General features: G+C 37.0%; 1 protein-coding gene across 3 annotated transcripts in view; it reads right to left on the bottom strand.

Moving 5' to 3' along the window:
• LOC135223681 (thiamin pyrophosphokinase 1-like) overlaps positions 1-24,361 on the bottom strand; it is a 240,510-nt gene that overhangs the window by 144,139 nt on the left and 72,010 nt on the right. Inside the window, exon 2 of one of the 3 annotated variants that reach the window (XM_064262361.1) lies at positions 14,025-14,159. In XM_064262361.1, coding sequence (XP_064118431.1) covers positions 14,025-14,159 — 135 coding nt within the window. Of the gene's footprint in view, positions 1-6,513; positions 6,642-14,013; positions 14,160-24,361 lie in introns of those variants that run through there. The other 2 variants (XM_064262362.1, XM_064262364.1) reach the window with 2 other exon arrangements.

The following is a 24,361-nucleotide window of genomic DNA, read 5'->3' as shown; positions in this document are numbered from 1 at the left end:
GTTATATCGGCCTTCTGCCATAGTTTTGTTGTTGTTGTGATCTCTCGTTCCTCAATTCAAGGTCAAATTTTTTAGTGTTAGATTACATTTCCCAGGAGTGAACGAGCAGTTCAGAACAATATATATATATGACCAAGGGCAGAGGAAGACGTCCACAGTAAAGACATTTCTTTATTGCTGATGTTTCAAGACATCTATCTCATTATCAAAGCTGGAATAATACATTAAAATATAAATATAAAAAACAGGCTCATATTTAAAATTACAACCAAAATATAAAACAGAGCTAGATGAGAAAAAAATAAAAATTTAGAAAAACGTAACCAGCTGCACAAAGTACAAAAGCAGAGTGACATATATGTAGAATTCCAGGCTGGAGTAAACTCGTGTCAGGTAGAGTTGTTGAGGTAGTTTGGTTATTCAATCCTGGCAATAGTAGTTTAATAAGAAGTGATTCAAATATAGAAAGCAAAGAATTGGGAACTTTGGAAAGTATTTCAAAATTTTTTTTAATCTATTTCTGTCTCACACCTTTTGGTGTGGTCTCAAACATTTGAGAACTCTGGATTAGATCATTTGACTCCAGTTCTATAACCAACCCCCTTATAATAATCAATTCGAACTTTCAGTAGGTGGCATGAGGCACTCACGTATCTCCCCTGACTACATCGGTGGCAAGAGAATAAACAGACGATGCTTGATGTCATAAGAGGGTTAATCTTGTCTTTGTACTAGAACAATGATTTAATATTATGAGGATTAACCGGAATCAATTTACAGTTAATGGCAGGTGGATAATATTGAATTAGGTTATCAAAGTGCTGTAAAAAGACGTCATCTTAGAGACAGTAATTATCTGTAAATTGGGTATATATTTATTATTCAGAAAATTATTTAAACGTGTATTATAAAAAAAACTCTGGAGGGGTAACAGCTGTCTAAAAAGTATTTGTATAAAAAAGTTATTTCATTATTGAATCCAGACCAGCTGGAAGTTGCAGTAAAACCCCTGCGGAAGACGGTAACCAATGAGTTTAATTTAAAGTTAAAACAGCAATGACTGAAAATTCAAACCTTGACTGGTAAAAGTCTTTTCAAAACACTGACAAATTAAGAATGTCATTTTCTCAAGTGACTAGAACGTCGTGAAAGGGTAACTTCTTGTTTACATGTTTCATAGTGAGCTTCATTCTTGGATGTGCTGTTAGCATACTGGAGAAAAATATCAGCCTTTCCTTTGTCTCTAAGAAACAAAGAGAGGGCCGATACAGCCTTCAAAATACTTATTGGCATGATGAGACCCTTCCACCTGAAGACGAAAGCCCTTTTAAGGCTGCCACTAATGTTCAGTTATACCTGCGCAGTTATGCAGGCAAAACTGAATCCACTACCGTTCAGTTATACCTACACAATTATGCAGGCAATACTGAACCCACTAATGTTCAGTTAAACCTTTGCAGTTATGCCTGCACAGTCGGCCTGTGCCTGCAATACTGAACCTACTGATGTTCAGTTATACCTGCGCGATAATGGCTGTGCAGTCGGCCTGTGCAAGCAATACTGAACCCACTAATGTTCAGTTATACCTGTGCAGTTATGCAGGCAATAATGAACCCACTAACATTCAGTTATATCTGTGCAGTTATGCCTGCACAATTATGCAGGCAATACTGAACCCACTAATGTTCAGTTATACCCACACAGTTATGCTTGCACAGTTATGCAGGCAATACTGAACCTATTTATGTTCAGATAAACCTGCGCAGTTATGCCTACACAGTTACCCACTCAAAAGTGAACTCACTAATGTTCAGTTATACCAGTGCAGTTATGCAGGCAAAACTGAACCCACTCACTTTCTTTTATACCTGCGCAGATATGCAGGCATAACTGAACACACTAACAGTCAGTTGTACCTACACAGTTATGCCTGCACAGTCGTCCTATGCAGGCAAAACTGAACCTGTAATGTTCAGTTATACCTGCTCAGTTATGCCTGCACAGTCAGCATGTGAAATCAAAACTGACTCACTAACATTCATTTATACCTTCTCATTTATGCCTGCATATGCAAACTGAACTCACTAACATTCAGTTATACCTGTGTAGTTATGCCTACACAGTCGGCCTATGGAACTTGCTAACATTCATTTATAATTGCTCAGTTATGTCTGCACAGTCAGCCCGTGCAACCAAAACTGAACTCACTAATGTTCAGTTATACCTGCTCAGTTATAAATAAGAGGATATGGGAAGTCAAAATAGAAACAATCGCAAAAGAGGAATAAGAAGGAAGTCGAAGTAGCAGAATCTGGCACTCTCCTCTGGCTGGAGAAGGACCAAAATCCTCTAAAAGAATGTGGCACTGTTCCAGGGCAATAGTGCGGAGAGAGTCTATTGGCTCCTCCAAGGTTTCTGAAATCCTCAGCGTCCTCTAACTTTCTTCCTTCGACCTCCCCAAGGTAGGTTTGACGATGCCATGGGGGACTTGAAAGATGCAAGTCCGTGGAAGTTGCCATAATAGCATTGGCTCCAACTGACACCTGGACTGGTTAGTTGCTGATGAAGGGGAAGAGGAGGGGGTGATTACAGGTTCCCAATTTTGGGTGACCAACTCTGGGGCAGTTTGTGAGGCCACACCTTTGGTGGAGCCTTCACTACAGTCAGGTGTATCCTGGGGAATTCCTGGTGGAAATGGCCCTTCTGCTGCTTCCGGCATCAGTAGCGGAGTTAAGACAGCAGCTGCAGAGAAGTAGTGTAGCCTGGACAGGGAGCTTCGTGAGGAAGACTCGAATCTTGCCTTTGCGCTGGCACTGAGGCCCTTCCTGGTGGAGTAAGAGGATTCACATGTGGGTCAACACACATAAGGGGTGGAGAATGGGACTGCCTGATGCCTTCAAGTGGCACTGGCTGTGCAAAGGTAGGTCTTAGAGGACTGCAGGATCAGTCTGGAGTGAGGTAAGGGTGAGGTCCCTGAGACTGTTCAAAAATAGGAGGAGCTTAATATCCTTCCCTAACAGGATATCATAATTGCCGATATGTAGGTAGCCATCGGCAAAGTACATATTTTTGAATGGTAAGGTCATGTGGTCCTCAACCAGACAGTGGGCAGGAACATTTTAACATGGTTGAGGCTCTCAATTGTAATTAATTTATGCCTCTCACTCCTAGCTCCATGAGGAACTCTATCCTCTCGAATTATGGATAGCTGAGCATCAGAGTCGTCAAATGCTTGGACCTGGTGGGCAGGATAGTGACCTCTGGGAGGTGCAACAAATATAGGGGGCCGAAATGGGGGACCTAGAGTAGATGGTCCGTCATTGACATGGCAATGGCGGGAGTGGCAGCCTTCTTGGGGCAATGCACTTAGGAAGAGGTGTGCCCATGTACCTTGTACAAGTCACAGAAGCGCCTAAAAAATCAGGCTTTGGCCAGTTGTTTTACAGCCAATGGCTATTATTCTTATTATTTTGGTGATTTCCATTCTGAAGGGGAGCAGGAGTCGACTGCAGAGGATCTGCTTTAGAGTGGCACTGTTCTGAAAAGTTTGTTACAATGTCCACACACAGGCTTATGCAGCTGATTATTTTGGCTCTGTGTTGTCTGAGAGCTGGCAAAAGGGGGAGGTACAGCGCAGATTTTCTTATTTAATGAGCTCTGTAGTGGGTGGTGGGTGTCCCAGACTTGTGCCCACTTACAGCACTCTACTACATTCGTTTTTGGATTTTTATCCACCAAGTAAGTAGCAAGCTCGGAAGGGGCATATGATAGGAAATCCTCCAACTGAAAAAGTTTGAGGATCTCTTTCACAGAGGCAGCGTTGGAGGCCCTTGTCCACCTCTGGATGGCGGACGTCTTCTTCACCACCCATTCTGACCACGTCTGCCCAGACTCCTTTGGCATGCCCCTCCATTTTTGTCTCCATCTTTTGGGGGCTATTTTGAAGGCTTTGACGATGGCCTCCCTTATGCAAACAAGGTCTCCTTGCTCGTGAACGGGGAGGGCTTGATGGTGATGGCCCCCTTGCCTTCGAGGTTTTTCCCCAAGATGAGGGCTACTTTGGTGGGAGGAGGTTGGAAGTTATCCAGGACCCTTTGTACGTGGTTGAGCCAGGCTTACGGATCAGACACGTTCTATGGTCGGATGAAGGTGCTCATGCTACTAAGGGTGGAGTGTGAAGACCGGGATGTAGAGGGCTGAATGCTAGCATTGGCCATAGGCAGTTGGTGAACCCTTTCTGCTGTTTCCCTCTCTCTTGGAATTCCCTTTCTTTCTCCCTTTCTGCTCTTTCCTTCCCCTTCTCCGTTCTTGCGGCTTCTTCTTTCCTCTCTTGGAATTTTCTGTCTTTCTCCCTTTCTGCTCTTTCCTATTCCTCCACCTGCCCCTTTTTCATCCTCGTCTGCCTAGGTAGCTAATTCTTGGCCCCTTAGTCCCGCGGCTTTCCCTGCTTCAGTAAAAGCTTTAATTTCCTTTATTTAAAGGTTGTTTGCCATCTTGGAGGATTGGGGTATGTGAGTGCACGAACGGGAATTTCTAAGGGTAAACACAGGCACTAAGCCCTTGGGGGACTAGGAATGGGGCCGAGGAGTTCTACGAATGATAGGTACAAGGCCGTGGAATATGAAAGCTCTAGGTACTGGAGTGGCCAGGCACTGTACCTGGGAAGGGCACCCATAAACATTGTAGAAGTTACTGAAAATTTTAAAACAAAGAACTTCATGACAACTACAATCCAAATTTTTCTGGTGATAATAGATCGTCCGGACTTCTTAGGGAATACAGCCATACCTTGCACGTGTGGGATGTTATGACGATAAAAGAGGGTCAGGGGCATCAAACCCCGGGATTAAAAACTAGAACTTTTGACTTGTCACTTCTTAGAGGAGTCCCACATAAAAACAACAAATCGTAGTTACGGCACTACTCTGGAGATCAAGAAAATTTGACCTAAAGCTTCTATTGAACATGTTTGATACTGGACAAGTACTATATGTCTTGCATCATACTGTTTCATACATACTTTTAAGGAACTGTTGCCAATCATACAGTTATCATAACCCACTTCCTGTTCAAATGCATTGACTTGGAATTCAAGCTTCCAAAGAATATGGTGTTCATTCGAAAGAAGTAACAGAAGGTAAAAATGGGAACTACAGAAAGAGGAGATCAGTTATTACAAGAACGGATAAATTAACAAATTAATAAACAAATAAAAATAATTAAAATATTAAAACACAAGTGTGAGGAATAAAATTCACTGACTAGTCTACAGTGGGCACATTAGAGCGAGCAAAAACAATCTCAATGCCATTGAGATCTTGTAATTAAAATTGTGTTTTGAATGCTTAACGACTCAGTAGTGTCTCATCGTTTAAAAATAAAGTTTAGAGCATTTTTTTTTTTTTTACCAGCCATTACCATTCATATTAAAGAAAGAATCTACGCACACCTCTCGTGTCAAAAAGAAGTGAACGGTTTATGAGCAGTAGTTCGGGCGCCTTCGTCAATTAGAAAGCCATCTCTGCAGTCCCCCTGGCGGGTTTACACATGAATCATCCTTGTATTGATATTACTTCCCGTATAAGTAGATCGATTCGGGAAGGTTTTGTAAAAAAAAAAAAAAAAATGACGTGCACGGTAAAATAATAAGAAAGCTTTCCACCTTAAGTATTTTTTTTTACCATTCGTTTACTTTTTTATTTTTATGCTTTACAACTCAGAAAGAATTACAGACGATGATTTGAACGTGCCTTGAAAAGAAACGCTGCTGATTTGTCACATGCCTTATCAACATGTACTAATAAAGAAAAGAAATTATACGGGTTAATACGAAAATGTACTCAAAGCACATTTTATTGAAAAGAAATCCCCTTCACAGTTATTAGTCATGACGCGGTTTCATTCTAAATATGTATATAATCACTGATTTTCACAAAGGGAGTTGTTGCAATATAAAAACTCTGGAGTACTAACTTTATATAAGAAGCACATTTAAACTGATAATGAAACTGAAGAAATATACACTTAAATGAAGAAAACATCTTTAGAGTTCCGAAAAAAAAATCAAAATAAATCAAAGGGAAACTTCCAACTTTGTGTAGTTATCAATGATGCTCTTGTTTTTAGGAGTAATCAGTAAGTTCATCTTAATTGTTATCTAATATTCACACGTTAATTATGTCTGATCTTAACTTAAAATACGATTCTTTCAAGTAAGCATAATTAACTGCACTGGCCACTTGTGAATTTAGCATTCAAGACTCCATTTCCATATCAGTGTGTTTCTCTTCGAAGATAAATAATATAATTAAACTTAAAATTGGGAAAAGAAAAAAAATGTTTTAGAATTCAAGACGATCTGAAGGACAAGGACGAGAACTTTATAAGTGAACGAGTCACTTTCTTAACAAGTGAATACACAAGAGATACTTCCCTAATGAATCATATCTTTCCAGTACATTAAAACTAATAATTTTTTCAACTCCTAGCAAAAGAAAAATAAATGTACTAGACCTTGATATGGCCTGTCTGTTTGGAGACAACGTTGAGTTATGTGGACCTTTAAAACAAGAACTAGGAATTCCAGATGCAGATAGAGGTAACGATGTAGAGCCATTGAAAAGTGAGGCTGATATAAATTGATACGGAAGGTATCTAGCTTATCTAACAGAAACTAGATAGAGCAGAGATAATGTACAATGGGACAACTACTTACATATTTACATATGACTTATATCTTGTGCTGTATATCCATCGTGGGTCAGATCAGCAGGTGTCCTGTTACTTGAGGTTTTCTGTAGTGTATTTAATTCCATAAAGAAGTATGTTTGCTTTTATAATGACCTGTGGTAGCACCGGCTCTGGCGAGTACGAACAGCCCGTAAATAAGAGATTATAATTATGGCGGGTAACAGAATATTTCTCTTTAGACTATGATTGGGTTTAGTTGAGGTAGGGAAGACATAATCTATGGTCGAATATTTGTTTAATGTTTTGTAGCCATCGTTTTTTTCATTGGTTATAGGCTGGTATTTTATTTGAAAATACGAGGAATTGATACAGCACCCAACGTTGGTAATCTTATCTTAAGCGTCGCAAGGACGAAATAAGCGATTACCGCAAATTCTTTGAGTCCTAAGATATACAAGCTTTGGAATTCCTCCTGCTTCATTTTTCCATGAAACAGTCATAGGCTGTCCGTCCCATACCCCTTTGCATGAAAAGTGTGAGAGAAGTATTTCAGTAAACAAAGTATCAAGTCCTTGCAAATCGCTTAAAAGAAAAATACATTTCATTTGCTTCAAACTTAACAATGAACAATCTTATCTTGTCAGATCCCAGATTAAGATATGTTTGTTAAAGTGCCAAGTTACAGATAAAATAGAGAGGGCGTTTCTTCTTTTTATTCAACTGAAAGGGTGGCACATTGTTTTCAGTTATCGATGTTTATGTTTACTTACAAATCAATAAATAACGTATGCATGTATTTAACAAACCTACAAATTATTCTCTTGCACTTCAAATGTAGAAACGACGTAAATTGGTTTTACATCATGGTAATATAGGATAAAACGACTTAAAAAGAACTGAACACGCAATACACACACACACACACACACACACACACACACACACACACACACACACACGAGAGTTAGTTTTATCTGCTGATGAAAAGATTTTCAGGAAGTGATACAGCTGGCTGTTGTTAATTAGGTTGCCTTTGCTTTAACTCAGCTTGAAAAAGAACTTTATCCGTTTATAAACACTTAAAGCTCTTTCCCAATGTCTTCAGTCTCTCTTATCTATAACCAGCCAATCCCTACTCAGGTCACCATCCCATATTTTATTATCACAAACTTTTTCCTATTCCACTTCTTTCCTTGAATTTTCCTGTCACTCCATCCACAAAGATATTAACCAACTGCGCAGACATATCACACCCTTGTCTTAAGAGTCATTTTTTCTAATGCCAGCCAGTTACTGACACTCACACAGTAGAACACACACTTCCCTTTTATCTTAAAAACTGTAATTGCTCTCAAGAGTACATCCTTCATACCCTCCATATCGCTTCTCTATCAAAGTTACCCCCGGGGTTCCTGGCCAGCAGGGAATATTTCTAGATATTAAAGGAGGTAACACATGCTTCAAGAAATAAAGTGACATAACTAGAGGTTAAATTAGGACAAAAAGATTATTCGAGATGCACACCCATGGCATGAGAGAACATCATCGTGGACGGGTCAGTTGATGAATGAATCAAGGTCAAGAAGATTGAGAAACGAAAAAAAAGAAGGCAAGACGTATAATTATTGGACAAGTACTTTTGAGTGAAAAAAAAAAGAAGTAGCAAAAGAGGAAGTAAGAGAAGAGAAAACGGTCAATGAGCAAATAAAAGACGCAACTGGAGGGATGCCTTCTGACGAGAGAGCAGCCTTCTGTTCAAGGAGCGGGTGTTCTGAAAAGTTAGTGAATTTGGAGGATATAAGAGAGGCAGGTATAAGTGATGATACACGAGCGGAAATTTCAGAACTCTTATACAGGTGATAACTGTTAAGGGAGTAATGAGGGCAATTATGTGGATGAAGAAAGATAAGGCACCAGGAGGTGAATGGAACACAAAGAAGATTATAGTTTGGAACAAAGGCTCCATAGGTATAGGCTCCATAGAAATGAGCGAGAGGCTTAAATCTTCTATTATGTAAGGGGTAGGAAGACACAGCTTAAAGTCATAATTATGGAACATAATATTAGCAAATGGTTAAGCTGTCTGACAAAATTTTAATTCAGGAATAAGAACTGGGATCAGCCAAAGAGGACAAGTGTTCACATAAAGGCTTCGTTATAAATCAGGCATGAGGGAAATTTGAAAGTGCGCGCGCGCGTGCGCGCACACACACACACCAACACACACACACACACACACCCACACACACATACACACACACACACACACACACACATATATATATATATATTTATATTTATATATATATATATATATATAGATATATAATATATATATATATATGACATGTTTTATGCGGGTTAATACTCTAGAATTTTTCTTGTGGCATTCATGAAAAATGATAAAGTAAAACAACCGATCTTCCTGTCATGCCAGCGTTGTTTGAGTAATGTTTAAGATCATGTTACCTCGATTAATTCTGAATGTTGTTGTTCTGAAAACAGTTACATATCTTATATTTATATGAAGGTGAAACGCAGGCGTATCTTTCTTTTAAATTGCGCATGTTCATCGATTCCTCGTATCACTGTGCTGAATGCTGGAATTGTTTTAATTTTCCTCTCTTGCTACAACAGCAAGCCACATAGAAAAGTAGATTATACATAACCTTCATACACAGATGCACATACAAAATTAATTTAATCGAGATGACATGATATGAAACATTAATACCAAATGTAATTACTAAAACAACACTAGCATGACAGAAAAGCACTCGCTCTTCATTATTATTTTGTATGGACGACATTAGAAAGATTCTAGACTAGTATCCCGTGTGAAACATACCAGACACATCCGTTTTCTATGTCCGTTTACCCACTCCCTGTGCTAGTCAACTTTCAACACATTATATCGATTGAAAGTGTTCTGCAAATATGCCAATTATAATGCATACGGGACCTCCTCTATACAGAAGGGCGTCCGATACTGTACGAGTTGATCCAACAATTTTAATCCTTATGTCAAAACTGTTGTGATAAAAATCTCACCGCGTTTACTTGAAACGAAAATGATGATTTTAATACATTTCGGTAATCAGTTTTGCCTCTCATGACTCGAAAAGAAAAGGGGGAAAAAAAAAGAAAGAGATAAAAGTTCCTTCCTCGTGATGAATATTCTTGTCACACCACGCACAACGAAATGATTCTCATTAATTGTAAGTCAATACCATCATGTGCAGTTACTTTCGGTCGTCAAAATGAGTAAAATACAGTTGCCAATAAATAAATAAATAAATAAATAAATAAATAAATAAATAAATAAATAAATAAATAAAAATAACGATACAAAATCTAGCTTTATTGAAAGAAAGTTCTGAATGGAAAGTCGATACAAAAAGCAATTTTATTACGTGCAATAAGCGACTTTTTGGCGTCCAATGCAGCCATCCAATGCAGTTTCCGCAGTGCAGGTAAACCTTGTATTAGTTTCCTACAATGCATTACATTGTTGATTATTAGTCACTCAGTTTTTAAGGTAATACACATCAACGATTATTTCTGACACTGTCACTAACACACACACACACACACACACACACACAAAGGCAACGTAGGGGCTCAGAACATGGTTTTGTAGGCCTACAGTCCATGACGTGAACTGTCTTTATGGAAGAGATAATAAATCAGACAGAATTCATTATACAACAGCTGAGTAACACCACACACACACACACACACACAGAAGGAAGCACTTGGTCAGTAATGTTCAAATAAAATAACACTTCTCTGGACAACTTATGACCGACTGACCTTCAAGACGGCTGACTTGTTGCACGCATCTAGCCTGAATTTTGATATCTGCATTAAAATAATTTCCAGACATCTTGATCTTTTAATATAACAAAATAAAGCGTTATTTGTAGTTCACTCTAATAAGTTCTTAAAGCAGCAACTTCATTAAAAGTATCAGGTTATTTGTTCCTTTTTTTTATACAGATAATTACCATTTTTCGCATTGAACAAACGGTTGCTGAGACGCTTTTACACACGTACTATGAAAAAAATAATCCTACGTAAAGTAAAGTAAAGAAGAAGAAGAAGAAGCAGAAGAAAATAAATGTGAATACTCCCGTGTCTGACTGGCCACAGGAGGTGTTTTTAGATGAACCCGTAGACAAGACTGGAGGCAGACTGTAACAACTGCCTTATGCTTGTGCTGGGTAGTTGTTTGGACATATAGGCTTATCTGGACATCGCTGACAGAACAAAAGACCCAGTGTGGCCGTAGTATCAATAGGCTAGATAAACCTAACGAGCCTTGACTTTTACATAAAATGCGTTTTGTTAAGACGAAGCACTGCTCTTGCGACAGCGTAGCACCAGATCCTGTTGCCGAGGTTTGTTTTCTTTTTAATTCTGATGTCGACAGGGATTCCAATAACCAATGCTATTTAATGGTCTGAGCCTATAAGATACAGGACAACGTAGGGGAACGAAAATTTAATTGATTTGGAGTTTCTGAGTTAAATAAGGAAATCCAACTGCGCTGAAAAGGATACAACTAGAATCAGCATTTTGCCTAGAAACGGTGATGTATTGATACCCAAAAGGGTTGAGTAACAGCGGGACAACCACTCTCCAACTTAAAGATGGAAGACTAGAGCGCACCAGATATCATCGTAATCCACCCTAAAAAAAAAAAAAAAAAGAGAGAAAAAAAGTTTGCCGAAGCACACGTATTGGAGAAGACAGATTGCCACGTCTGGCATTGGAAGACGCAGAGAAAGGAAGACGACCAGCGGATAGACCCAAGGGACGAAGGAGAAATCACCTTCGAGAGGTTGACCACTTACTATTACTAAATGAGTGGCGTAAAGGGGTCTGCTGTAAATGGTAATTGGTCACAATTCATTGGGATTGCCAGCATGATTTTAAATTACTGAAATTTGGTAGCTCAGTCATCCTGAATCGATTGAAAAGGTAAAACAATCGCCTTTCTTGCAGTGATCTGGCTTAATTTGGGGCAACCAAGCCGTGTCATAATTCTAGGCATTCTTAATTTCTTTTAAAGTGCTGTGTCACCCTTTGCACTTGAAATCTAACTTAATTAAATGCTGTAACTTCACCCGTAGTGTCTTAATTCCTTTACGATCGTAATAAATGAAGAGTTTAACAACTACCCACAGAGGATTAATCAACAAATATTGTCTCATTGCCTTTGGACGCGCATAATTACCAAGAGAACGACGATTCCTAGTATGCTTAAGGACATGTATTCCCTTTAAATAATTTACTATCGTCTCAGTAACAATTGTTGTTTTGAGTAATGCATAAGTGTCTAAGGAACAATAAATCTTTAATAGTTCTACTTGCCTCAAGTACAATAATGCCTGTAGATCATAGCTGACTACTGAACATCAATAACATTGAATATTTCAAAAATGCCTAAATAAGTCCCATGATAAATGCTTATAAAATAACGAACAACGATTTTTTAAGGTAATTTACGATCGCCTGTGAAACAATAAAGTTCTTAAGTAATTTATGACTAAACTTGAATAGTTTATAACTACCTGTGGGACAGTATTACCTGATGGTCATTTGTAACCTCGTAGGTAATAATATTTACCTAGATTTCAATATTTCCGTTACATTATCTAGAGTTACCTAAGAAACAAAACCTTTAGCTCGGTCATAATGAAATCGCTTGACATACCTGAACAATACCGCCATTTTCCAACCACATAACCTCCATCGAGGCGTCAGCAATAATTTATATTTGCAAAAACGAATTATTCCTTTCGGACTGCAATATCTTTCGCTGCAGCACCGGAGTACCCAATGCTCCCGCAGAGCACACGAACAGCTCGACTTTATTTTTCTTCGCTTAACAACGAAAGAGCACCCGGCCACTTGGAGAGGTCAGTGACCCCAGCAGCTGCGAAAGTACAGAGATTCTATTTTAGCTTCTTGCACATCAAGTTATCTCTTGTATCAGTAAGCCGTTGGTCTTCACAATGGGTGGCTTAGAAGAATAAAGTCATTAATACTGCTATCATGATGCATAAATAAACCGATTCCCTATAGGGGATTTTTTCGGGGAAAACTAGACTAAATCAATCACATTCAAATATTTCATTATAAATTCGGTTTTCCAAAAAGGGCGATGGTACGATGACAACAAGTCATCAGTCATTGCAACAGTTATTATTATTTCTATGGATATTCAATTCATTGCAACAGCCATTATTACTGTTGTGGATATTTACAGCACAATCACGTGCCCAACAAACATAAATTTATACCCCCTGCGAGGTTCTAGGTTCAGACGTGAATTAATAATTTCTCTGACACGAGTAGTCTAACAAGAAACGACAAGTTACTGCCAAATCTATTATCATTATCATTAAAAGTGCGAAGACGATATACGCTATAATGTAGATAACTTTGTAGAAATTCGCCTTATACGCAAGACTGCTATATGTCAATTAGAGAAGAAAAAAATGTAAAAGTAAAATACGGATGAACATAATAAGAAAAAGGTTAAATACCACAACATATAAATAAGTAAGCTTCATAGAAAGCTTTGGTAAATAGACAACGCAACCGAAAAAAAATTGCAATTGTAATGAAGCGGACTTGATGCGAACAGTTAACTCAGTAAAAGATATAATTATCAATTCTTAAAGCACACAAACCCGTAAAAAAAAAAAAAAAAAAAAAAAAAAAAAAAAAAACAGATAGTGGATCGAACAGTTACCTAAAGTGCCTCAGTGGTGTGATTGGTATGGTCTTGGCCTGCCACCTCGGTGGCCAAGAGTTCGATTCTCGGGCATTCCACTGAGGGGTTAGAGATGTGTATTTCTGGTGATAGTTCACTCTCGACGTGGTCCGGAAGTCACGTAAAGCCGGTGGTCCGTTGTTGAATAACCACTGGTTCCATGCAGCGTAGAAACTTCATACATACTGTCCAGGTACCTGGTGGCCTCTTTTTTTTTTTTTTTTTTTTTTTTTTTTTTTTTTTTTTTTTTTTTTTCTTTCCGAACAGGTATGGAATGACTAATCTCATTTCAGCTTCTGAACGCGTACTTGATATTGCTTGTAAAATATAAATTTTTTGCCTGTTTATTCTATTTGTTTATTTTTGCTTTTTTTGTAGTTATGAATATTCCGTTACTTACGATAGCGTGAACTGAGACGGATACAGATTACAACAATACTCAAAAAGATGTTTAGCAACAACAGGAAAAAAGGAGACATATTAAACTTCAGATATTATATCAAAGAGAAAACTGTAAGAGACGAAATCTGAAAACATACCTCCAAGCTACCTGAATGATATGAAATGGTAAATGGTTTCGCAGTAATGACGACTTTGTGGCGACCATAGTCGCTTCAGGTTAACGCAAACAGCTGCTGACGCACAAACAGTCACGAACAGCAGCGTTGAAGCACACACAAACAACCTGCAATATATTAAAGAAGTATTAAAGAAAATTGACAAACATAAAAATAAATCGCAATAAAACAAAAATCGATACAAACACGCAACACACCTGACGATGACGTCACAGCCACGGTTGAAAACATGATTTGCTGGGAGACCAAATTGGCGCCAAACGGCGACAGGTTACCGGCGCAGATTTACTTTGAAAATTGCGCAGGTCCAGTGTCAGATCGAAAGCATGGGAGCCGTCATAGCCCTATGCATTCTGGGAATTCTGGGCCAATCCGGAAAGAGCCGCCAGGTTCCTATTAAAGTCGCTGTATTACAAAACACATCGATTATGGCAGCAGACCGTAATCCCTCAATATTCGCGCTTCGTCCCTGACTTTTGTGAACGAAACGAAAAAATATATAAATAAAATAAATAGATAGATATTCCATCTGGGTCTGTCTACGACTTCTGTTTCTCTGTAAATCGTTAATTTCCTCACACGAAGGGAAAAGAAAGACTAGAAACAAACAGCAAAAAATATTCACAAAGTATATTCTAAAAGAATGAAGGATCAACATAAATTATTATTATTATTATTATTATTATGATTATTATTATTATTATTATTTTATTATTATTATTATTATTATTATTATTATTATTCGACTCTGAATCAGCTTAAACATTATTCACATGTAGAAGAAAAATATTATGCGACTTGGAAAAGAAAGGCTCGGCAAATAAAATCATTCGACTCTACAAGATGAACAATAAATTCAGATTGAATGGGGATCGACACTAAAGAGATTTCTTATTTATATGCATACACACATATAGTATATAGTATATATATATATATATATATATATATATATATATATATATATATATATATATATATATATATATAGCCTATGTGTGTGTGTGTTTGTCGGTAGTTTTCTATTTTGTGTTTTGTTTACTTCTCTTGGCCCTGCCTGCCTCTTCTTTTCACATAATTGTCCACTATGCTTCAGTAACCTGCTCAGCTAGATGATGATAATAATAACAATAACTATGGTAAGGCAATTGGCTCTATTTAGCCTATTTCAGTAAAACGAGTCATGATAATAATCATTACTCGGTGACGTCATTTAGTTCCGTCAGACTGCGAGCGCATTCCGAGTCGTAACAATACTGATAAAAACAAAAGCAAAAACGAAAACAATAAACAATTACACCGATTACGCAACTCTGGGCCGACTGTTCTTTTTCCTCGGACAGAACTCGCCTCATTTTGATACAGTTGCTGTCGGCGCTGCCACAAATGACGCGCTTCTTTCTGTAAGGCACACTTTATCATCTCTCTCTCTCTCTCTCTCTCTCTCCTCTCTCTCTCCCCTAGATTTTTTTTATCCAAGGGTCCCTATGTCCTCTTACCATGATGTGAAGTCGCATTACGTACTGTTTGCCAGTAAAGAGAGAGAAATGAATTCGACAGACAGCCATTCTTATTATTGATGTTTGATACTGAGAGAACCGATTTCGACAAAGTTTTATATCAATGATACTTATATTCAGAGAGAGAGAGAGATGATCCGACAGCCTACCTTATTAATGATATTTATACTGAGAGAGAGAGAGAGAGAGAGAGAGATAAATCCGTCAACCTGCCATATTAATGATATTTATACTGAGAGAGAGAGAGAGAGAGAGAGAGAGAGAGAAATTAAATGAATCAGACATGTTTTATTATAAATACTAACAGTATACACACGCACATGCGATCGAGCATGTTCGTGTTTGTGGGTGAGAAAGAGAGAGAGGGAAACAGAGGAAAAACGAAATGAATCAAACAAGTGGCGTACCCGTCAGTGAACCTGTATACATTAAGAGAGACAGAGACAACGAGGGCGCGCTCGCCCCTTCACCCAACCTCGGCCCGCCCTCCCTCCCAAAAAATAAACCCTTTCATGTGTATAATAATACCAAACGATGATGAATAACAGCCCGGGCCCGTCCCGCCGTGAGCTGATAAGGTCAAAGCTTAAAGGTGATATTTTGCCAGAAATAACGTTACCATCGTTTCCACACGGACCGCGAGAGGGAGAGAGAGAGAGAGAGATATAGAGAGAGAGAGAGGGGGGGGGGGAGGTGGGGGTTGGGGGAAGGGGGTGCAAGGGAAGGTTCCTGTCGACAGCCTGCAAATCATTCAGTGCCTTCGTGTCCTGTCGGGTTTCGGTGCCAGGTCACAGAGGATTGGAACTCATCGTCTGGATGGCTATTTTAGGAATGCGTTCATTAACACTTGTATGCGATTTTTGGAGTTTTGCGGTTCATTGGTGATTTTTGGAATTCTATTGTTAATTGGTAACTTTTGGAATTGCATGGTTAATTGGTAACTTTTGGAATAGCATGGTTAATTGGTAACCTTTGGAATTGCATGGTTAATTGGTTACTTTTGGAATTGCATGGTTATTGGCAACTTTCGGAATTGTTTGGTTAATTGGTAATTTTATAAATTCTATGGTTAACTGGCTGTTTTTAGAATTGTTTGGTTAATTGGAAATTTTTTGAATTGTTTGTTTAATCGGAAATTTTTGGAATTGTTTGGTTAATTGGTAATTTTTGAAACTGTTTGTTTAATTGGTAGTTTTTATAGTTTTATGGTTATCTGCCAGATTTTGGAATTGTTTGGTTCATTGTTAGTTTTTGGAATTGTTTGATTAATTGGTAAATTTTGGAATTGTTTGGTTAAATGATAAATGCTGGAGTTTTACTATTATTTGGTAATATTTGGAACTGCATGGGTAATTGGTAATTTTTGTATGTATGGTTAATTGGTATTTTAAGAAATTGTTTGGCTAATGGGTAAATTTGGAATTTCATGGTAAATATATTTTGTAACTGTAAGGTTAGTTTGTAATTTTTGGAACTGCAGGGTAACTGGTAAATTTTGGAATTGCTGGGCTAATTGGTAATTTTTGTAATCCCATGTTTAATTTGTAATTTATGGAATTGCATGGTTAATTTGTAATGTTTGGAATGAGATGGTTAATTGGAATTGCAGGGTTAATTGGTAATTTTTGGAATTGTTTGGTCAATTGGTAATTTTTGGAATACCATGGTTAATTGGTAATTTTTGGAATTGTTTGGTCAATTGGTAATTTTCGGAATCCCATGGTTAATTGGTAGTTTTTGGAATTGTTTGGTCAATTCGTAATTTTTGGAATCCCATGGTTTATTAGTAATTTTTGGAATTGTTTGGTCAATTGGTAAGTTTTGGAATCCTATGGTTAAATGGTAATTTTTGGAATTGCAGGATCAACTGGTACTTCTAAGAACTGCAGGCTTAATTGGTAGTTATTGGAGATTTCATTGTTGACTGATATTTTTGCAATCATAGCCAAAGAATACTTGGGGTTTTGTGAGCCTATGGCAATCGAAAAGTTTTACAAATCTAAGTGACTTATGAAGTTCGGATTATGGCTAATCATTAGTTAAATATAAATTATTTTGGGAAATGAATCGTTAATTTGGGGCATTTGCGATTAATCAGCTCTATATAGGTAACTTAGAAAATTGGTTAACTAATATATTTTTTTTTAATTTATGCCTAATTTATGAATTGGGACACCCACGAAAAGCTAGGACCGTAATATGAATAATTTTTACAAATATATAAGTAAATGTAGTTTTATTTGGGTATAGAAATATTTAAAAAGTGAATGTGTTTTATAATAAAATCCATTATTTACGTTGGTCATTTCGGAAAGATATCAACACTTTTGCGTAAGAAAAATGTTGAAGTTCAAAATATATCGCGTTTTGATATATATATATATATATATATATATATATATATAATACTATATATATATAATCACGCGGAGTTCTGCAATAATTGAGATTAAAAAACTTGTATCATTCAATATCTGAAAATTCCGTGAACTGGCAAATAAAAATTTATCAATGCCTACGTGCGTTTTATAGATTTATGAAGAGTTAGTTACAGTTCATTGATATTTTAGAGTATTACTCTTTTGCAATTAGCATCAAAAGCAGAGATTCATTGTTACAAAAGCTTCTTTTTTTGTAATATGAGAGCTTTGGCATCAACGGAAAAGTTAATGACGGTGCATTTCGCGTCAAATATTCATAATCCCCTTGAATTATGACTCTCTCCTCTCTCTCTCTCAACTGATGGAAAGTCATAAAAGTTGTATCACCAAAGCAAAAAAACCTTCAATACGGCTCTCTCTCTCTCTCTCTCAAATGAAGACTCTAGATCTCCAATAGATCTTGTTAGAAGCCAACAGAAAAATCACGACCCAGGGAGCATGAAATCTCTGTCGTGCGAACAACAGATATGAACTTTCGCAAAAGTGACGAGACAAGAGGAAAAAGTTGGTACATTTCACATCTCTAAAACGTTTCCGCAGCGAAGTTAAAGAACGTTGACAAAGACTCGTCAAAGAAAGCTTTCATAAGAACCCAGAAGAATCACGAGAATTTGCGAGAAGAGCGCCTCAGTGGCGTGGCCGGTATGGCATGTAACTCACGGACCACCTCGGTGGCCGTGAGTTCCATTCTCGGGCATTCCATTGAAGTGTGAGAGATGTGTATTCCTGGTGATAGAAGTACACTTTTGACGTGGTTCGGAAGTCACGTAAAGCCGTTGATCCCGTTGCTGAATAACCACTGGTTCCATGCAACGTAAAAACACCACACAAACAAACAACCAATTTGCGAGAAGTAATTTCTTTTAACAGAGAACAGACGTGTGAAAGACTGGTCACTTCTAATGATATCATAAGGAAAGCAAACACATAGAATTATAAATGAAAATCAATGTTTCTTTATTGAAAGCGAGAAGTTCTCTTATCAGCTCGCCGAGAGAAGAAACGAATTGAACGTGGCGAACGAGCCCGTGACAACAAATGGGGAGGAAATCGGACATCTGCGAAGTTGTGTAACTAGACGAAGATGCTTCGAATTCTTTCCACATTTTTCCCTTGAGCAGGCGTGTAAAGTCTCTCTACTGTTGAAACGGGTTCAGTGAACGTCTTAGGAGAAAAATACCCCGCACTTACACATATATGCGTACATATACGAATGTACATGCTTGTCAATTAGCGCTTTACGTGCATATGTACGAGTACAACTGAATCTATAATCATCGATAACAATGCCCACTGAATATGTAATACGCAGAAGAGGACACTGTTTGTATAGGCTACATGGGCAAACAAGAGAAAATTGCACAAGAATTAAGTATGAAATACACACAAATTATATGCATCATTTCACAAATGAACATATTTATGCAGACACAGAAGCACACACACACACACACACACTATATATATATATATATATATATATATATATATATATATATATATATATATATATATATATATCTGTCTAGCTATTTATTTTTCTGTGTATATTATGTATATGCTTAAAAAAATCACAGTAAATGCAGGTGACTTCATGGAGGTGGCGGGCAGAAGAGGGAGAAGTCCAAAGTTCAGGTGGAAAGATAAATTACTGAATGACATGAAGGAAAAGGGTCTAAGAGAACAAGATGTACAGGACAGAGGAAGATGGAGAAGACTGACTAGAAACAGCGACCTCATAGAAATGGGGAAAGCTGAAGGCAAAGAAGAAGAAGATGCAGGTGCCTTCATTATATACGAATACCACAGGAAAATAATAGGAAGAAAGTCAATACCAAGCGCTTTCGCCATTATTCAGGCAGTGTCGAGGCACAAATGAAGTGCAGTTGGAAAGATGGTTACAAGGTAAACAAAAAGATCAAGAATTCCAGATGGTTACTTGTCGAAAGGGAAAAAATCACAGAGATATTCCAGGATAATCCGATATCACGCTGTCATAAACTAAAACCATACATTTAACCATAAGAGATACGGAAGCTTAGCCATACAAAGTCCAAAACATGTATAAAACTGGATATATTAATTTTGTTGCATATATTTATCTACAACTTTTTCAATTAAGAAGGCATCGAGTTTAAACAAACTAAGACTGAAATTTAGAGCACTTCCATTATCTGACTTGACGAAACTAAGTTCAATGATATTCCTTTAAACCGTGTCGCTCCACGGCATTAAGGATCTTGCCTGACTCCAGTTAATAGCATGATCTAAATCTCTCATATGTATGAATAATGCATTCGATATCTGGCCTGTTCTCACAGAATATTGGGCGTTCCTTCATTCGTTGTGCAAGTGATTTTTATGAGAAATATATGTAGCCGGAAACATCTTTAACATTAAAATGACTGGAAACAACATTTATGTTGAAAAGCTTTAATATTCTACGGTAATTTGAGTCTGTTATTCTTAGAATTCAATTTTGTCATTAGTTAAACAGAATGTTTTCCTAGCTCCTTCCTATGCTACATTTACAAAAGTCCTTGGATATTTCAGTTTCAAGGCAATATCATAAATAATTATAATATCAGCGTCAATAAACTACGGGCTACAGACACGTAGAGCCCTTCAGAAAAAACAAAGAATTTAACATTTTGATGGTGATTGGAATAATATAAACAAAATAGGCAAAGCTAGTTGATTTCCGAAAGATTGGAAAGGCAGCATTTCTATCATTTCTATGAACTGTCTCATCAACAAAAGTAAAATTACAATTTCTCTCTTCCTCCACACTAAATTTTGAAGAGAGGACCTTAATCAGGAATGACTGGAGATTTTTGTGAACTGGCCAAATACAGAAAATATCATCCACATACCTAAACCATATAACTTTTTGAGGCAAAATTCCTGGTAAGAATTTAGTCTCAATAAATCCCATTCAAATATTGCTAAGGACACGAGATAAGGGATTACCCATGTCCAACTTGATATTGATATTTTGCCTATCATTTTCCTACGGTATTCGCTTATATATATATATATATATATATATATATATATATATATATATATATATATATATATATTTATGTGTGTAAGACATATACACAGATACTATACATAGATACATCGCGCTACAAATGTCCTTTAATACTCAATTCTCTCTACCTCGGAATTAATATATTTTCATATATGTTAACCGAAGGGGAATTTTTTTAGTTGACAACAATCTCCTCCTCTCGTGGGTTCGAACCAGCGCCCAGCGGACAGAGGAGAAATCAGGACTTCAGTGAGCTATCGACTGGGCCAACAATATATATATATATATATATTATATATATATATATATATATATATATATATATATATATTGTGATGAAGTGGCCTAGAGTATCTGGGTCTGGACACCATTAATACTTGGTGCACGAAGTAGCCAAAGATCTGTGTCTGGACACCATTAATATTTGTTAACCCAAATTGCCAAGTATCTGGTTACTTCACTTACCATTTGTACTTGTTAGCACAAGAGACAATTTTATTCCTGGGTCTGGGACACCCTTTGTACTTTGGGCACAGTTTGTTCAAGTACCTGGTTATTACTTACCTCACAACAGCCAAACACCTGACCCTTCATCACAAATACTAAACGACTGAATACTCTAAAGGTAATAGTGATCCCTTATAGAACTGAACAGTCAAGAAAACAATCAGTCTAAGTTCGTTAAAATAGATGTGAGGTAATCTTAATTAAAGGGCATCACTCCCTCTACAATTTCAAATTTAAGTATTTCCCTGATTCTGATTTATTTGTGGGAAACGGCACAATTATCACTTTATATTTCTACCTAAACGAAAATAAAATATAATACTGGTGGTTACATGAAAGGCTCATGTAAATTGTAAATACAAAAATTTATTTCGAAATTCAAAATTTATAAGTGAAATTCACAATCTCAGGGAAATTGTTATTACTTGAAAATAATAGTTTAATTAATTCTTGAATTAATTATTTAGGCAAAATTAAATCAAAGTTTATCAAGAAAATTAATTAAATTAAATCATAAAGCAATAATTAAATTTGAGATGAAATTTAATTAAATACAAATTAATTTGCAAGTGTTAGATGCAAACAATTACACAATAGAATATTCAAACTAATTAAACAAAATAAAGATAATGCAAAAAAAACATAATGCATAATATGAAAACAATTAAAGCATTGATACTACAAGCATTAAGCATATAAAAATGGACATGTCAAAAGAACAAAGCAAAAGAAAAATGTATTGAAAATAATAATTTCATCCAATGGTAAAATAAAACCCCGAAGTGCACTTCAAAGCGTTTGTAAAATACCTGTATATTCGCAGCTGCAGCTTCTCACTCAAAAGAAAGGCCTGTTACACACTTTTACACTTTCGTGGGCGCCTTCACAAAACTAATGGAAATAATGCTATGTTCAGATTCCACAAACAACACATATATTACTAAGAATTATGTATGAATGAGTGACCATCTTATATATAAACGTGAATTACGTTACGGTAATCTCGAGTGAGCGAGCGAGAGAGAGAGAGAGATCCTATCCCTCACGCCAGCGGCTAGGTCTCGGAATCGAATGAATTGTTCTGTATCCCCATAAGCATATGGTATATGGGCGATTAGCATCTAGTTCAAGACGAAAACATATTACGTCATCTCCCTATGTTAAACATGAATAACATTATTGTAGGGAAGGTTCTCGAAGGATTCGATGCTACCTGGGAGGTTCCTACATGTTTGCGCGGATAAAGAAATCAGCTGGCTCAGGCCTTCTCGAGGTGTGAATAACAACCTTCTCTGTTACTCTTTCTCTCTGTCTTATGTACATCTTTCCTCTCTCCACCTTATGAATGTTTAAAAATGAAAAGTTACACTACTTAACATGTGTTATTTTTAAATGTGGGAATCTGAACACAAAAACATACATTTCATAACATGATACACAGATTCTGAGGTGAATTAATCATATTACCAAAATTATAATTGCATTACAAAACTTACATTATAAGAATATATATATATAAGCGAATACCGTAGGAAAATATATATAATATATATATGTATGTATATATATATATTATATATACATACATATACATATATGCGTATAAAGATAATTAGCCAGACAGATATGATTGCATACCAAATGAAAGTACACTCATGAAGTGACATAAATTGAATTCTTTATGGATACTGCCTACCATACAACTGACATTTCCAACAGCAGTTGTACTGAAAAAAGGGTAAAAACACAAGGGGAAAAAAAAAGGCGATTTACACCGAATGTCGGACAGATTCTACAATTCAATCGCTTGATGCTTTTATCGGCTTATATTATTTTGTATATTTGTTTTTTCGATTACAATGCAGAGTAATGCCACTACAAAACACAGTGATCGCTCCCGGTGTTTCATTACTATTCATGGAATGCATAAATTGCAATTTGAAATTGAATTCCAATCGCTGCTGTTGGCAGGATATAATGTTTACAAAGCCGACTAGTTTTACAGGTCTCTGCAGTCATTATTACATTCGTTCGCATCACGATCATTGCTTTATATAGTACGCGGAACAATTTAATAATACTTTAGCACACATAGTCGTCATTCATGATGTATTTACAAAGAATTCTGATGATTACCACTGTTTCATATTTATGCCAAACGGTAATGTAAATTTGTATAGAAAATAAGTATAACTGCTTTTACCTATGTATTTGTTGATTTTCTGCCTAATTTAATTTTTTTTAGAGAGAGAGAGAGAGAGAGAGAGAGAGAGAGAGAGAGAGAGGTTAGAGAGGGGTGACGCGAGAGAGAGACAGAAGGGAGAGGAGAGAGAGAGAGAGAGAGAGAGAGAGAGAGAGAGAGAGAATACGACCATAAACTGCAATTTAAAGATTTAAACTTAAACTCTGAGGTGGTGAAATGATTACTGGATGAGAGGAGATGGATGATCATAGCGCTCTGATGCAATCTGACCAAATGGAGAGAATGGGAAAGAGCGAATAATCCGGAGATCTAAAGAAGCAGAAGACTGAGAAAGCTTTGGCTAGTTCGCGGCTTAGAAGAGGTGATCTAACGAAAGGGCCTCGTTATCCTCAACGCTCAGGAGTCAAGGAAAGCTAGATATATGTACCAGGCCTAGCTCGGTGAGATCATGCCCTTCTTTCCCTGAAAGTGGCCCACATTCAAACAACCAGAACATAGTTAGAATCGTTCGAAAAGGAGGAGGAGGGAAATTACGGTAATCACGCAAAGAAATGCATATTGAAGGAAATATATGAACAGAGAGAGAGACGAAAGAGAGAGA

Source organism: Macrobrachium nipponense, chromosome 10 (assembly GCF_015104395.2).
Source record: "Macrobrachium nipponense isolate FS-2020 chromosome 10, ASM1510439v2, whole genome shotgun sequence".
Classification (NCBI taxonomy): domain Eukaryota; kingdom Metazoa; phylum Arthropoda; class Malacostraca; order Decapoda; family Palaemonidae; genus Macrobrachium; species Macrobrachium nipponense.
Note: the sequence above shows the minus strand (reverse complement) of the source record. Positions and strands in the feature narration are given on the sequence as shown.